At 34.6% G+C, this 17,126-nt stretch overlaps 2 protein-coding genes across 3 annotated transcripts; one reads left to right on the top strand and one right to left on the bottom strand.

Moving 5' to 3' along the window:
- Positions 1-494: 494 nt before the first annotated feature.
- Positions 495-4,867, bottom strand: LOC137811493 (AAA-ATPase At5g17760). Of its 2 annotated transcripts, none has more exons than XM_068613274.1 (2): positions 3,649-4,867; positions 495-1,270 (listed from the first exon to the last, which is right to left on the bottom strand). In XM_068613274.1, the coding sequence occupies exons 1-2, from the start codon at positions 4,636-4,638 to the stop codon at positions 740-742; spliced, it is 1,521 nt and encodes a 506-aa protein (XP_068469375.1). In that variant the 5' UTR covers positions 4,639-4,867; the 3' UTR covers positions 495-739. The 2 variants fall into 2 exon arrangements, with proteins under 2 accessions (XP_068469375.1, XP_068469374.1); XM_068613273.2 differs by having other exon boundaries at positions 495-1,300; positions 3,649-4,753.
- A 2,600-nt stretch (positions 4,868-7,467) lies between these two features.
- Positions 7,468-8,163, top strand: LOC150029116 (uncharacterized). Its single transcript, XM_090297943.1, has one exon. It carries the CDS (start codon positions 7,468-7,470, stop codon positions 8,161-8,163), a length of 696 nt encoding a protein of 231 aa, XP_090154069.1.
- Positions 8,164-17,126: the final 8,963 nt, after the last annotated feature.

Here is a 17,126-nt window from a genome sequence, read left to right as displayed (position 1 = left end):
TTAAATATAGGATGTGGTTTCACAGATTGAAAATTAAAAAAAAAAATTGATGAATTTGGGTGGAAAAAAAATTAATATTGCGATCTTAGATGCATTTATCTACTTATCTTATTTTATTATATATAATAGGTATATTATTTCAATAATGTTAATATTATTAAAAAAAACTTCAAGTCTTACATTTCTCAAAAATAATGTAGTAATGTTCTCATAAAAACTAATCTTTTGTAAAATTGAATTAGGATTAATATAATATAAAAAATTATCTTAGTATTAGAAAAAATTCCAGTCTATTCGAGAAAGCGTTCTGTATTTCCCCTTGTTCATAAATAATTATAAAAAACACTCTTAGATGTTTTTTTTTCAGAATTGTAAGAAGACACCGGAAAAATAAAAACAAAAACATTGTTTTAACATTTTTAACATAAAGTTAATAATAAAAATAATAAAAAATGATAATGATTTATGAAAATAAAAAAGAGAAAACAGTAGTGTGATGTGAAAAAGATCCAAGACGAAGCTTTTTTGGTTGAATATAAGAGGGCAGTGTCCGTTGTTAGGACAAGTATACACAGTGGTACCCTTTCATTTCAAGCAGAGTTTGAAGTTTTGGATAGGAAATGTAGGAACTGATTAAAAGTAAGAAAAGCCTACATCAGCGATTAAAATATGTGGAGACAAGTAGTATCCAACAACCTTATTTGAGTCACACCAATATTGTTCTTGGACTATGATGAGACTAAAAACTACACTCTCTTCTCATTCTTCTTGTCCTTCTTTGAGTCACACCAATATTGCTCTTGCTAATGCCAACACCTCGTTTTTGCTTGCAACCAACCTTGCGCCTTTTGGATTGTGATTGTTGCTGATGGGGAGGTTCTGCTTTCTCAGTACCATAGTTCTCACACACATCACCCTCCATCTTCTTCCTCTTCAGTAGCTTCGCGAATCCTTCAAGTGTGGCCTCAGCGTCCTCGTTCTTCATCAATTCCTCTGCCACTTGCGCTGGAGTTATCTGTATGTCTTCTATCAGCCCCTCTATCTCCCCAAAGAGGGGGTGTTCAGAGGGAATTTCCAAGTAGTTTGAGGCCAAAAGCTTGAAGCCTTGGTAGGAGCAATAGGACATGTGAATGTGCATGTCCATTCTTCCAGGCCTCAACAGTGCTGGGTCTAGTCTCTCCTTGTGGTTGGTGGTGAATATGATTATTCTCTCGTCTCCACAGCTAGACCATAGCCCATCAATGAAGTTTAGTAATCCCGACAAAGTCAACTGCATCCATCCATCAGATGCTCTGTGAGCCTATGATCAATTTCAGCTAACAAACTTGAACAATCACAACAACATATTGAACTTCATAAACGAGCCAGTATGTGTACGTTGTGTTTTTAGTGTCAGAAATTATCAAATTCTATACAAATAGAGAAGTATTTTTCTGAATATAGTTTTAGGGGAAGGGGATGGTGGTTATCAGGTTAAGTACATGACATTGGAACTTGTAATCTAAATGCAAAATTCTATTTTATTTCGCTTGACCAACTCATTCAGACGAGAGTAAAAAATTGTAAGTTCAGATGTGTTGAAAGTCAAATCCATATATATAAACAAAAGTGTCTCAATGGTGGGAGAGTCAAAGAAAATGGAAAATGTTATTTTTGTCACATAAAATAGGTATGTGTTAGATCATGGAAGTTATTTCAGTTATTATGACTATGAGTTAGTTACATCACTTTGGGGGAGGAAAAGTTGGCATCAGAGTCAAACAACTATGAGCTGGTCTTGTTGTTCATGACACCAAAAATCAAGGTTGATATCGTTAGCATGAGAATATAAAACAGTCTTCTTGACTTGAACAAGGTTGAAAGTTGAAGGTCACGAAATATGGCAAAAATTTGTTGCTACCAGATGATAAAATTATTATCATTGAGCTTAAGGGTGATGGACATGGTGAAGGTACGAGGAACAACGTGGAAGACCAACAAAAAAACTATAGAGCATGGCGAAGAAAGAATAATGCATTAAAGGCTCTTGATACAATTTAAGATAAGGCAAAAAGAAAGAGAAAAAAAATTGTATCATTGATTAACTTAAATATTACAAGTGGCTAAAGTAGACCATGACCGTTTAACCCATTAGTAGACCATTTTTCCTAATAGAAAAAAATATTTATAAATAAGGATGTAATATCTTATAAACTCATGCGAACACAACATTTTTCACCCTCTCACAATACATTGCAGGTTTATTTTGAACGTGATAAAAAAAATTAATAATAGTAAATTTTTACATTAAAAAATACCAAATCATGAGTAATTGTGGAGTGAAAGGTGAAGAAGAAAATTAGCATATATGGCAAGAAGTGATAGAATAATAAAATACCACATGTGAGAAAAAGTTATAATGCAAAAAAAAAGTTTTAAAAGTAAATGTTAGTAACATAGTCTTGCTTTGGTAGGGAGAAAGGTGGTAATTTTACTTAAAAAAAATGAATATATAATAATTGGATAACATGTTATACGAAAATAAAGTAGCGGAGGCGGCGGGTTAAAGAAAATTGAAGGCGACAGTAACAGGGTCTTGCTTTTTATAGATGGATGGTGTTAATTTTGGTGAAAATAAGCAATGTAAAATATTGAGTAACATGTCCTACCAAAATAACGGAGAATAAAATATGACAGTAACATCAGTCCATAATAGAAGCTTTACACGGAAGATCATCTCTGTGGCATCCACCATCCAATGACATTTAACAACGACATTCCAACCACAGCTACATTCTACTCTCTCTCTCTCTCTCGCTAATTGTCAAACACAAAACAACAAACGAGGAAAAGCAAAATGAAATGGCTGAAGTAATTGCGTGGATTGACAGTGAAATGCCCCTTTTGGATCCTTTGGAATCGGAAGTGGCGTTTGGACGATGTGGAAAATGCTTTTGGATGGTTTTAATTTAAATTCTTCACTCATACTTATTAAGTTACCATCAAGACCCAATTACTAAACTGCACGTAGTCCCCACTTACCAATTCAGGGGGCGCTTTTAGATACGACATGTTTCCACTAGCAAGAGAAATTATACAAAATGGTTTCCTCACCAATCACAAAATGACTCTAAATCACACATGGTAAAGTAGTGAACCTGTCCTGTCAAATTCTATAACACCAGCACAACCAAAATGTTGCATTCTCCACACATCCATCACAACCCACATGCTACGCTTGCCTTTTCCAAAACAACTATTTTTGGCCAAGAATTCCCCTTCGCTGCTTTTGTTAAATGTAGCAAAAGGAAGACAGAACAATTCGCATTTCGTTACTAGTACACTACCACACTCTTTCTCTCTTTATTCTTTTTAACTAAAAACTCTACTTTTTATTTAGTACAAAACAACAAAGTAATATGATATGACAAGTATTATGCGTGTACAAACATCATAACATTTATATCATTAATCCACTAAAAATCATAGTTAACAACATAACTTTCAAGACATTAGTTATAAAAAATGAATCATTGGATGACATTTTTATATAAATGCGTAAATTAATCTGTTTTAGTTGATTGAATAGAATGATGAGGAAATCCAAAAGAGAGAAGTGAAAGTAGAAAGAATGAAAGAGAGGGTATGATAGAGAGAAAGAAAGCAAACCTGTACGTCAGTTTGTTTACGTCCATCTCCATGGCGGCGCTCTGGGAGATCCACACTGCAATCAATGTCTTCAATGACCAAAATGGACCTATTGGCGGTGGCGAGAAGAAGCTTTCTGAGGTCAGAGTCCCTGACAATGTTCCCAAGTTGGAGGTCAAAGATGTCAAACTTCAAGTAGTTAGCCATGGCAGCGATCAAGCTGGATTTGCCAGTCCCAGGAGGGCCATAGAGCAAGTAGCCACGTTTCCATGCCCTCCCAACTCTCTTGTAAAACTCCCTCCTCTTAACGAACCTGTCCAAGTCCTCTATCACCGCATTCTTCAGCTCCGGCTCCATCGCCAGCGTCTCAAACGTGGAAGGATGCTCCAGGTTTATGGAGTCCCATTTCACCCCGCTGTAGCAGTAGGAGGTGTTGAGAGTGTGCATCTTCAGCACGCGTTCCTCGTCTTTCATCTCCTTCGCCTTCTCCAGAATGAAGGGAAGGTAGCTGTCCAGCACAATTTCCTTGTGCTTCTTGGGGAAGCTGAGCTCGAACAAGCGCTTTTCGGATCTCACGGAGATGTTGCTGGTAGTGTGGTCGTTGGGGTTGTTCTTCTCGGACTCGGCGCAGATGAACCTCCACTTGAAGCAGGCGCCGTTGAAGTAGTCGACGACCTTCTCACCCTTTTCTAAACGAATGGTTAGTTTCTTCTCCTTGGGGCTCTTGCTGATCTTGAGCCTCTCGTTTTCGGGGCTGACGCGGGTGGAGAGGTAAGCCTCGGCGGCGTCGTAGACTTGGTTACGGGCTATGCCGGTGGAGTCTTCGATGATGAGGGTGAGGGTAGGGGAGCGAGGCTTGATGAGGTAGCGGAAGGTGTTGAAGAGGTAGGCACGGATTGGTTGGGGAACGAGTTCGTTGGCCATGGAACGCAGCAGCATGATAGAGGCTGTCATGGAAGCGTATGCAGAGAAGATGGAGGAGGGAGAAGGCATGTCTCTAGGGGAAAACATGGTCGTGTGTGGTGGCTATGGCTAATGCTACACACGCACTTCACAGACTTCACTTACTTCACCCACTTGAGAGAAAGAGAGAGAAGAGAAACTATGTGTTTGATGATCACAACTATGGGTTTTTATTGGGAAGCACGAGGTCCATCTATGCGTGGAAATCCTACTCTGCATGTCTTTCCTTTTTCCTCCTTTTTCATTCAATAATCTTATTTACTCCTTTCTTTAAATTCTTTCTTCATCCAAACCCTTAAAACATATATGTCACTCATTATATACTTAATAATGTCAACTTTTTACACTAATTATATATAAAATATTATAAGCATACTGATTCTAGGGTCTATTAACCATGCAGATAAAGGTTCAATTAAATTACCGGGAGTCTTAGAAAACAAATACCGAATAATTATATTATTTAAAATCATTAGAGATAATAGGGGTTTTAGGGAATAGGTAATATCATCTAGGATTTGGAGTAAAAAAAAAATAACAAACTCCTCAAAGTCTATTTAGAAACCATCTTTCATCATAAGGAAAAACATTCAACTTTAAATACTTAAGCTAGAAAACCAAATAGAATATCAAAGTGCTTTTAAGTCAAATAATAAAATCTATTTCATAATATATTTTTTTAAGAAAATAAAATAAAACATGATAAAAAAAATTATAATTCATAAAGGTTTAAGAAAATATTGTTAATATATTTAATTTTCTATTTTAAATTATTGGGCTTTGTTTGTTTAAGATATGTAATCTTTCATGTGAAGGGTGTCCTAGTCTATAATGTCATAGTGTTTTGTTTGTGATATTACAATTAATAAAAGGAGCAAACAATACTCTTTTATTACTGTTGATACTCATCATGTATGTGACACTTGTAGTCGTGCAAAAACAGAGAAAACTTCCTTTCACTTTAAGTAATACTGTTACCTATGCTATTTTTTTATCTTGTATACTTTGATATTTGAGGACCATGTTCCATAATTTCTATGCAAGGTTTTCGTTATTTCTTGACTATTGTTGATGATTACTCACGTTATACTTGGGTTATTCTGCTGCATAACAAATCTGAAGTGCATCAGCACATCATTAACTTCACTATTTTCGTTCAAAATCATTTCAAAACTAATATCAAAACAATTCGTACTGACAATGGTGTTGAGTTTGCTATGTCAAATTTTTATGCTTCAAAGGGAATTATACATCAAAAATCTTGTGTTGAAACACAACAAAATGGCATTGTAGAACGTAAACATCAACACATACTAAATGTAACCCGGGCTTTACTTTTTCAAGCAAATCTTCCTCCTATTTTTTGGGAATTTGTTGTAAATCATGTTGTTTTCTTAATAAATGTTATTCCTACTCCATTACTTAATAACATCACTCCTCATGAAAAGTTGTTTGGAAAACCATATGACATTTCCTTTCTAAAAGTGTTTGGTTGTCTCTGTTATGCTAGTACCATTACTGCACATAGGAAAAAATTATATGATAGATCTATCAAAGGTATTTTTCTTGGTTTCCCGCAAAATACAAAAGGTTATATTATCTTAAATTTAAAGTTTCATAGCATAGAGATAAATACATGTAATCTTTCATGAAAACCACTTTCCATATAAATTGGATAGTGGCTTGCCTAAGGACCCTAACACTTTATCTCTCCCTATTTTTAATGCATATAATTCTGCTTTTGATTTTTTTTCTGATACTGCACCTCTTGTCGAGCCATGTGCCTCTACTCCTGCACCCAATATTGTCCCTCCACCAGCCTCATTATCCTATGATCTTCCAACAAACAAAGCCCAATAATTTAAAATAGAAAATTAAATATATTAACATGTAGAGCTCTTCGAATGAAGAGTTATGTTGCGCTTCTCTCTGATTTTTATTTCCCTATTTGTTGTTCTTGGTTATTTTTTTTTCTGTTCTCTTTCAAAATCTTGATTGGGTTTAAAAATCTTTTAGGCAATGTTTAATGAAAACCCTAGTCTTCATAGTCTTAATAGTAGTCACACTATTACATGCAATTTTCGTGGTAAATATGGTCATACTGAGGCTGTTTGTTTTCGCAAAGTGGGTTTTCCTTCTGGTAATGTTAAAACCTTAAAGTTTTCTTTTACTAGAAAAGTCTGCACTTTTTGTAATCGTCTTGGCCACACTATCGACACCAGTTATAAAAAGCATGGGTTCCCTCCTGGCTACAAATTCACCAATTGAACATCCCAAGCCAATAATATGATTACTATTAACACTTTTTCTGAGCTTTTTCCTAAAGAACAGGATGTAAAGGGGATTCAACTTACATCATAGCAGTGCCAATTCCTTACCAACATTTTGCGTCAGCAAAACCTTGAGGATCCTACCCCTCACACTCAAATTAATCAAGTCGGCACTATCTTTACGGATGAAATCCCCAATACTGAGCATTCTTCAACAGGTAAGTTTCTCTCTTCACTATCTTCTATAAAAGAATCTTGGATTATTGATTCTGTTTGGATATTTATTGTATTTCAGTTAGGACTTATCAGTAGAATAATCCTAGTCTTAAGGAATAACTAATTGTTAGGAGAGTTTGTTATTATTCCAATTACCAAATTGTAGGCTTGTAAAACGTGGTTAGTTATTTTTCTTTAGCTATAAATTGTTAGCCTGTGGAAATAAAACGTACCACTTTTTCTTCATTTATCTAGCCTTCCAGTTCTGATTTCACAATTGGTATCAGAGCTTTAAAGGAATTTGATTAAAGAGTGTGTGAGAGAGTGCACCATGTCAAACTCAGAGCAATTCCCCGTTCCAAAATTCGAAGGACATTACAATCATTGGTCTATGATGATGGAGAACTTCTTAAGAAGTAAAGAGATGAGGAATCTGGTGGATGAAGGGGTTCCAGCACCAGCAATCGGAAGTTCAGCAGCAAGTGAGGCGCAGAGAAAGAGTGTCGAAGAGGCTAAACTCAAGGATTTGAAGGTTAAAAATTATCTTTTTCCTGCCATTGAAAGAGAGATAATTGAGACCATTCTTGACAAAAGTACGTCGAAGGCAATCTGGGATTCGATGCAGCGAAAATACCAAGGATCCACCAAAGTGAAAAGAGCACAGTTGCAGTCCTTGAGGAAGGAGTTTGAAATGCTGACTATGAAGGAAGCAGAAAAGGTCAATAGCTACTTTGCACGAACATTGACAGTTGTGAACAAGATGAAGGTTAATGGTGAAGATGTGAAACCAAGCACTGTGGTGGGTAAAGTACTGAGATCTTTGACTCCTAAATTTAATTATGTTGTCTGTTCAATTGAGGAGTCAAATGATCTAGATGCAATGACCATTGACGAGCTTCATGGAAGTCTGCTGGTTCAAGAACAGAGAATGCAAGGAAGTCAAGAGGAAGAACAAGTTTTAAAAGTTTCTTATGATGACAAGCCAAAAAGAGGCAGGGGCAGAGGCTCGTTCCGAGGAGGTCGAGGTAGAAGACGAGGGAGATTCTCTCAAAACAAAGCTATGATTGAATGTTTCAACTGTCATTAGTTGGGACATTATCAGTATGAGTGTCCTGATTGGGAGAAAAATGCTAATTATGCTGAACTTGGAGGAGAAGAAGACCTTTTGTTGATGGCCCATGTTGATGAAACCAAAGGAGAAGAAGTTTGGTTCCTTGATTCTGGTTGTTCCAATCACATGACCAGAAATAAGGAATGGTTCTCAGAGCTGAATGAGGGATTTAATCAAACGGTAAAACTTGGCAATGACACTAGATTGGCAGTGGTGGCTAAGGGAAGTGTTCGATTTGAAATAAACGGTATCACTCAAGTAATTTCATATGTTTTCTATATTCCTGAATTAAAAAGCAATTTATTAAGTGTAGGTTAGCTTCAAGAGAAGGGTCTAGCCATTCTAATTCAAAAAGGACTTGCAGAGTTTATCATCCAGCGAGGGGGTTAATAATGCAGACTAATATGAGTGGAAATCGAATGCTCTACTTGAGAGCATCGATGACATCCAAAAACTCTTTGTGTCTTAAAGCAGAAGCTTTGGCTGATAAGGAATCACATTTATGGCATCGCCGATTTTGTCATTTAAATTATCAGGGGCTGAAAACACTTGCTGCTAATAATATGGTAGATGGCATGCCATTACTCAAAGTTCCAGAGAAGTTATGTGAAGCGTGTTTAATTGGAAAACAGCATAAAGAATCTGCCCAAAAGCAAAGTTCATGGAGAGCATCACAGCAACTTCAGCTAGTACATTCTGATCTCTGTGGGCCTATCAAACCAGCTTCCAACAACAACAAAAGGTATATCATAAGTTTTACTTTTGACTTTTCTCGTAAAACTTGGGTATATTTTTTGCATGAGAAGTCAGAAGCTTTTAGTGCATTTAAAAATTTCAAAATTAGTGTTGAAAAAGAAATTGGCATGCATATTGCTTGCTTGAGAACAGACAGAGGAGGTGAATTTAACTCAAACGATTTCAAATAATATTGCAAAGAACATGGCATAAGGAGACAGCTGACAGCAGCATACACGCCACACCAGAACGGAGTTGCAAAGCGAAAGAATCGAACAATCACGAATGCAGTGCGATCCATGTTAGCTGAAAAGAAACTTCCTAAATGTTTCTGGCCTGAAGTTGTAAAATGGTGTGTCCATATCCAGAATCGAAGCCCAACTGCAGCAATTGAAAATAAGACTCCAGAAGAGGCATGGAGTGGTAAGAAACCAGTAGTGAATTATTTTCGGATCTTTGGAAGCATTGCCCACATTCATATACCAGATCAGAAGAGGATTAAGCTGGATGATAAAAGCATAAAATGTGTTTTTCTCGGAATCAGTGATGAGTCTAAGGCATGGAGATTGTGTGATCCAGTCTCGAGAAAGATCATCATTAGCAAGGATGTTGTGTTTGAAGAAGAAGAGAGCTGGGATTGGGGCAGAACAGAGGAAGAAATCAAGCGAGATGCGCTAAAATGGGATGATGAAGTTGAATCCGATAAGGGTGCAATGGAAGATGAGCCTTCAAGCAGTAGTTCCAGCTTGGCACAATCACCTTCAAGCATCAGTTCCAGCTTGACAAAATCGCCTCCAAATGAACTGAATTCTACTACACAAGGAGAGTTAGTTGAAGGGAGGGGTGCACGACAAAGAAGAGCTCTAGGATGGATGGATGACTATGTAACAAAAGGAAGGTTCTTTGATGGGGAAGACTTGAATGCTATGATGGTAACTTTGAATGACCCAATTTCTTTTGCAGAAGCAGTTAAAAACAAGAAGTGGAGGGAAGCAATGTCAGCTGAAATTGAAGCCATCGAGCGAAATCAAACTTGGGAACTCACTGAGCTGCCTAATGGAGTCAAACCCATTGGAGTTAAGTGGGTGTTCAAAACTAAGCTCAATGAAAATGGAGATGTAGAAAAATTCAAAGCAAGGCTGGTGGCAAAAGGCTATGCACAACGCCATGGAATGGACTACACTGAGGTATTTGCTCATGTGGCAAGATTTGATACAATTCGTATGATGTTGGCAGTAGCAGCTCAATTCAATTGGGAGGTGTTTCAACTCGATGTGAAGAGTGCCTTTCTTCATGAGGAGCTTAAAGAAGAAGTGTATGTGCAACAACCTGAGGGATACACCAAGAAAGGAGAAGAAGAGAAGGTTTACAAGTTGCAAAAGGCCTTGTATGGCCTGAAATAGGCACCTCGAGCGTGGTATAGTAAAATTGAGGCCTACTTCAACCGAGAAGGCTTTGACAAATGTCCTAGTGAACACACTTTATTCACAAAGTCGAAAGAAGGAAAGATTTTGTTGGTGAGTCTTTATGTTGATGACTTAATCTATACTGGAAATGATGGAAACTTGTTTGATGAATTTAGAAGTTCAGTGATGCATGAGTTTGACATGTCTGATTTGGGGAAAATGAAATACTTTCTCGGGATAGAAGTTAAACAATGTGCAGATGGAATTTTTATTTGTCAGAAAAGGTATGCTCAAGAAGTGTTAGAAAGGTTCGAAATGGAGAATGCTAATGCTGTAAAAAATCCAATAGTGCCTGGTACAAGGCTGTCCAAAAATGATGAAGGAGTTAGAGTTGACGAAACTCTTTTCAAGCATGTGGTCGGAAGCTTGATGTATTTAACTGTGACTAGACCTGACTTGATGTATGCTGTGAGTTTATTAAGCAGGTTTATGTCCAGCCCTACAATGTCTCATTGGCTTGCAGCAAAGAGGATTTTGAGGTACTTAAAAGGTACCACTGGTTTTGGGATTTTTTACAGAAAGGAAGAGAGCAGCCTGAAACTCGTAGCATTCACGGATAGCGATTATGCTGGTGACTTAGATGATCGGAGAAGTACCTCTGGGTATGCGATTATGATGGGTTCTGGAGCTGTCTCTTGGTCTTCAAAGAAACAATCAGTAGTTTCTCTCTCTACTACGGAAGCGGAATATATAGCAGCTTCATTGTGTGCCTGTCACTGTGTCTGGCTCAGGAGAGTTGTTGAGAAGCTTGGAATTAAAGAGAATTCAAGTACTGTGATTATTTGTGATAATAGTTTAACTATACAACTGTCCAAAACTCTAGTATTTCACGAGAAAAGCAAGCATATAGATGTGAGATTCCATTTCCTTAGAGATTTGGTTAATGAAGGAGTAGTTGAGTTAAGCCACTGTAACTCTCAAAACCAAATTGCAGACATCATGACCAAACCAATAAAATTGGAGCAATTTGAAAAGCTACGTGGGATGCTTGGAGTGACAGAAGTAAGCTAAATGCATATGCATTAGCTTAAGGGAGGGAATGTTTGGATATTTATTGTATTTCAGTTAGGACTTATCAGTAGAATAATCCTAGTCTTAAGGAATAACTAATTGTTAGGAGAGTTTGTTATTATTCCAATTACCACGTTGTAGGCTTGTAAAACGTGGTTAGTTATTTTTCTTTAGCTATAATTTGTTAGCCTGTAGAAATAAAACGTACCACTTTTTCTTCATTTATCTAGCCTTTCAGTTCTGATTTTACAGATTCTGGTGCCACTGATCATGTTTGTCACAATTTGAACGTTTTTACTACTTATACTAAAATTAAACCTGTCTTAATTAGTCTTCCAAATGGCCAAACTGTTTATGCCACATATTCTGGTTTAGTACGTTTTTCTGATAAGTTTTATTGGTTTGATGTGTTGTATGTGCCTCATTAAACTTAATATCTGTTTCTAAACTCACACACCAACTTAAATGCACTTTAACTTTCACTTCAACCCACTGCATTATACAAGACAACCCAAGAGAGGATTGGTACAGTTAAAGTCATCGCTGGCTTGTACCTTGTCACTACCTTGCCTACTTCTAGTCGTTCTAAACCGCATTGTTTTGCTCCTTTTATTAATTGTAATATCACAGACAAAACACTATGGTCTTATAGACTAGGACACCCTTTACATGAAAGTTTACATGTCTTAAACAAAGAAAGACCAATAATTTAAAATAGAAAATTAAATATATTAACAAATATAATAGTTAAAAATATTTGTTTTAGAATATCAAGTGTCTAATGTAGGTTTACTAAATTGCTTTTTTTTACAGAAGCTTTAGTACGTTGTTAAATAGTTCGTATGGATACTTTATCTATTTGACAAAAATTTGTTTATTATTTTTCAACATATTTATATAACAAAAAAAAAGTGTGTTACACCTCTAAACTATATACCACGGCTCGTAACAGTGTTCTGTAGTCTAAAATCGTAATTAAAAAACCGAAAGGTGAAACGGACGTAAAAGTAAAGTATGATCCTTATGTATATATAAGTATAAGAAATTATAGGAAAGGTACAAAAACCATCATGTCCAAAAAGTGACACATGAAAAGTAAAAGTATATTAAACATGAAATAAAAGTATATATTATATATCTTATGAATAGGTTAGGTCGAGTGACCAAAGTATAGAGTCAGATAGGTCCTAATTAACCTAACAGATATATTTTATTTGAAATCATTATAAATATTTTTATTTTATTTGAAGAACATCAACAATCTTATACAAAACAATGTTGGGTGACGGTCGAATTTTTAAACATTAAAGCAAAAATTACTCTTACTCTTTTTTTTTCTTCTGACTTTTACCTTTTGCCAACAATATTACTGTGAAATCTTGAATTACTAGTGTTTTTTAATAAATAAATATTTTCTTAAATATACTATTTTTATCTACATCCACATTCTCTTGAAGACGCACACGTGAATCATTTCCTAGATGAAAATTATAATGATTAATCCCAACTTTAAAATTAAAATAGAGAACTAATAAGATTAAAACATTCATTTGAAAGTTCACTTTTGCTATGGTAGTAAATCACTGTTACCATTATAATGGTTTAAAATTAGTTTTTTAATCTTAAGCATTTCTCATTTTCACTAGAAAGAGACACTCTCAAGTCTATAGGTTATATAAAAAAACATATTTTATAATAATTAATTGGTCAATTAAATAGTTGTCTATAATTTAATTAACAGTATATATATATGTGTTTGATTGTGTGTAAAAACTGTCAAAACAATATTTTTATAATTTGTGTACAATAAATTATATATTTTTGAATAACTTCATTATTATTTAAGAAAATATTGAAAGATGAATGAGCATGTTAATTAGAGTGTGTTTGTTATTTATCTTTAGGTTTATTATAAAATATAACAAAGATAAATAAAAGAGTAAAAGGAAGAAAAAAAAAATATGAAAATGAAATATTTATTCTATTATTTTCTGTATATATATCGGCAAGACACTCATTTTAGATTTAATTATTTATTTTTATAATAAAAAACAACTAAAAATTAAAAAAAACGGTATCATTCTATAATTTTGTATTCATATCCTTATCTTTTAATATTTTGGCTAATAGACAATTTTAGTCTTCCAATGTATTTCATCTTCCAAAGTAGAGGTATTTGATTGTTTAATTTTTCAAAATCCGTAATTTAAATCCAGGCATCTAATATTTTCTTCTGTTTCTATAGTTGTAAATGAAAATGTTTCTTAAAATAGAGTTGTATTAAATTGTTTTAGTGGTATAATAATATTTGGTTGTGAACTGTTTGATTGGAGGAATAAAATTGATAAGAGATGAAGTCTGTAATATAGTGATGGAACAGTTACCGAAATCAGTCGCAGATTTCGTCAGCGATCTCAACCAATGCGCGAACGACACTCCCCTTGCTCCACCATCACGCCCTGTCATGCAGAGTGAGTGCTCAGGCTACTTTGGATTTTAGTTGTTGCGTGCACCACACTTACTCCCAACTATGATTCTCTTCTGTGATTCCATGCACACTTTTCTACGAACCACTTCCATGCTTCCAAACTTTTCGATGATCCATTCACACCAAAGACAACATGTGCATTGCAGCTTTATCATGCATTTCAATCCCATGAAGAATGAAACATTCACGTTCTAAAACTTTCTATCTAACAATGCCTGTGACGAGCTTCATGTTGTCAACACATGAAATCATCAATTCCAATTTTAAACCTTAGTAATCATGTTACGTACGTACCCAATGAAATTTCAGCAAATTTTATGGACTTTAATACGAGGAATCTCGTGACACGTTGGTAATTCAAAAGCCCTTCAATTTATTATTGTCTATTTGATTCCCTTCAAAAGCCCTTCAATCTGGTGTTACACTGTTGTGTTGAATTGAAAATTAGCTAGCTCTGATTTTTATAATACTCAAACATGCATGACCAAACTTGAATGTGTTTTTTTAATCTGTGATTTGTCTGCATTAACTTGTTAAATGATAAAATAAAATAAAGAGAAAGGTGGAGAAGGAGGAGAATCATGGGACCTTGTCCTTGTAAACTGTGACTGACTACTGTCTATTGTCCCTTTCTGGATTGGTTAGCTTCCATTTTCAAGAAATAATTTCACGACGTGTCGAGTACTCAAAACACACAAATGCCTCATGAAAATGACAGCCAAGGGGCTCCAAGATTACTTAATGGACATCCTTTGTCTTGTTCCTACGAAAAGGAATGGTGCTTGCTTATGTACGATATGCTTTATTTAATAATGACTCGCCTTAAATAAACCCATGCCCAAGAACATGCCCAATTCTGTTCTACAATAGTCGGCATTCCCTCCTTGATTTTAGTGACGGAAAATTTTAAGAAATAGAGAAAGAAAAAGTTATGTTTCACCATGTAACTAGGTGCTATACGTGTCTTGGTACATGCCACATATGCATACACATATATTTTGTACCCTTTGGAATTGTATTTGTTTATGAAGACTACACATGTGAAAGTTAGAGTAGCTAAGTAGGTTGTCAGTGAAGTATGACTTTGAAGTGGCACTTTTTCTACATGAATGAACGGAATAATTGAAGATCAAAGATGGAGAGAAATCTGCCTTTTAGCTAAGATCAAGTAAATGTCATGGAAAAGAGACAACTAAAAGTTGAATCAAAAGCAGATTTAGCTTCTCTACTCGTTATCATTGTGATTCTCTCTGTTTTTTCTGCCAACATTGATGAATCACTATTTTTATGAAAAAAATATGAGTCACACTAACATTTGCTGGGATAAGAAAAGCTTATCCAAATGACCTACGTCAAGACAAGGTTGCGACGGATAACGACGGAGTAAAATGAGTATAATTTATGCATTTTCCCTGACCACTCATCCCCAAGAACTTGCCGACTAGCAACTACTCTGTCTTTCAGATGTCACCACCAAACAACCACAACACTGCTTTTACACGCACTATTCCCTTTAGTCAACATGTTTTCCATTTTTAAAAACAATTTTTTTTTTATTTCAAATACAATTTAATGCAATAGCCTAGTTGGGTCTATCCTTTTTCTCTTGGTGAATGATGATCTCTGCCTACACGGAGAAAAAAAAATTAGCAGCTTCTTAAAACATTTATGGTGAATCATAACAATCTGGCACTATACCATCTCTAATTAATAATATAAAAAAATGTTATTTTTGTTATTTTATATAAAATTTGAAATTTTAAACTAGAACAAAATTATCAATGTGTAATTTTTTTTTATAAAAATAAACAATGAAGATGTATCTCCAGTTCTAATCATTATATTACAAACTGATTTTACTAGATTCGGTTAAACTGTTAAAATAGTATGAAAGTTGATTATAGTGAAATTTCTTGAAGATATTATATTCGGAATAAAAACTTAATGGCATTATCCATTTCTTGTTGAAAAAATATGAACTTAATAATATTAAGCAGATAAGTATATTGCTGATTAAAAAAAAAGGCAGATAAGTATTGTTTAACTTTTTAACACTCTCCATTATTGACTTGCATAATATTGGAAATACAAGCTGTAATTACGAGTTTTCCTATAATGTGTTATGATAATACGGTCCAACAGAACAGGGGGAAATCGATTTCCTATAATTAAACCATGCCAAAAAAAAAGTTAGGAATCTTCATCTCAAAATTGGAATAAAACAAAGAATGTCACTTCAAAATTGGAATAATATTTTTTTTATTAGAAAAATGTATGTCATTTGGCATTGTGGCGCCACCTTCTTCAATTTTCTTATCAAAGTGCAAATGATTTTTTTTATTAATAAAGGTAGTTAAACTTCAAGAAATGCGAACATTAAAGTTGAAATGTTGGCATTGATAAGGACACCAAGTGTTGATACTATCCTTAATTTGAGTGGGAAATAGTAACACATTTTTTTAAACATTTCGTATTTTTATTCTGAAAAACTATTCGGTATAATTGGTGTTGACGTAATCCATCTCATTCCATAATTTCTTAGTTTTACTTCTATAAGATAATATTATAAGAAAACATTTTAACATTCATAATAAAAGAATAAATGTATAAATAAAAAAAAAACAAGAATGCATGGACAAATAAAAACTAAGAAAATAATTTTATTGCATTGTATTTTATGGTACACAAGATAATAATTTTTTACTTGGATACAAGATGGAAAGAGCAAAACTAAAACACAAACAGAAACAGAAGAATAGAAAAACAACATCATATAAAACATCAAATGCAACCGTAGAATCGCTTAATAATGATTATAAATTAAAGAAATTGTTTTAAGTTGTTAGAGCTCTCCTTAAGTTGGGAGTAGACGTTGAGCATTCCAAGCTTGGAACATAACATATGGAAGGTGGATTATGGCAAGTTTTCTTAACATATTTGATCGTTGTAAAGTGAAGTATATAGGGAGGAGTTTAATTAATCTTTGATGAAATTTTTTTCAAATAATGTGACAATTAATTTCAATGTGTTTGATGCATTCATGAAAGGCGATTGGAAGTAATTTGTATGGCTAATTATAGAAAAGAGCAAGTTGAGTATGAGGAACATGATGATCTTTTAAGATAGGTGAGTCATTGCAATTGGCATGTTGTTGATGCAAGAGCTCTATACTCTAGTTGTGAATAGTTTTTAGAAATGGTTGGTTGTTTCTTTGAATCTCAGGAGATAGGATAATAACC

Source organism: Phaseolus vulgaris, chromosome 2 (assembly GCF_051622355.1).
Source record: "Phaseolus vulgaris cultivar YP4 chromosome 2, ASM5162235v1, whole genome shotgun sequence".
Taxonomy (NCBI): domain Eukaryota; kingdom Viridiplantae; phylum Streptophyta; class Magnoliopsida; order Fabales; family Fabaceae; genus Phaseolus; species Phaseolus vulgaris.
This window is presented reverse-complemented; position numbering and strand designations above follow the sequence as displayed.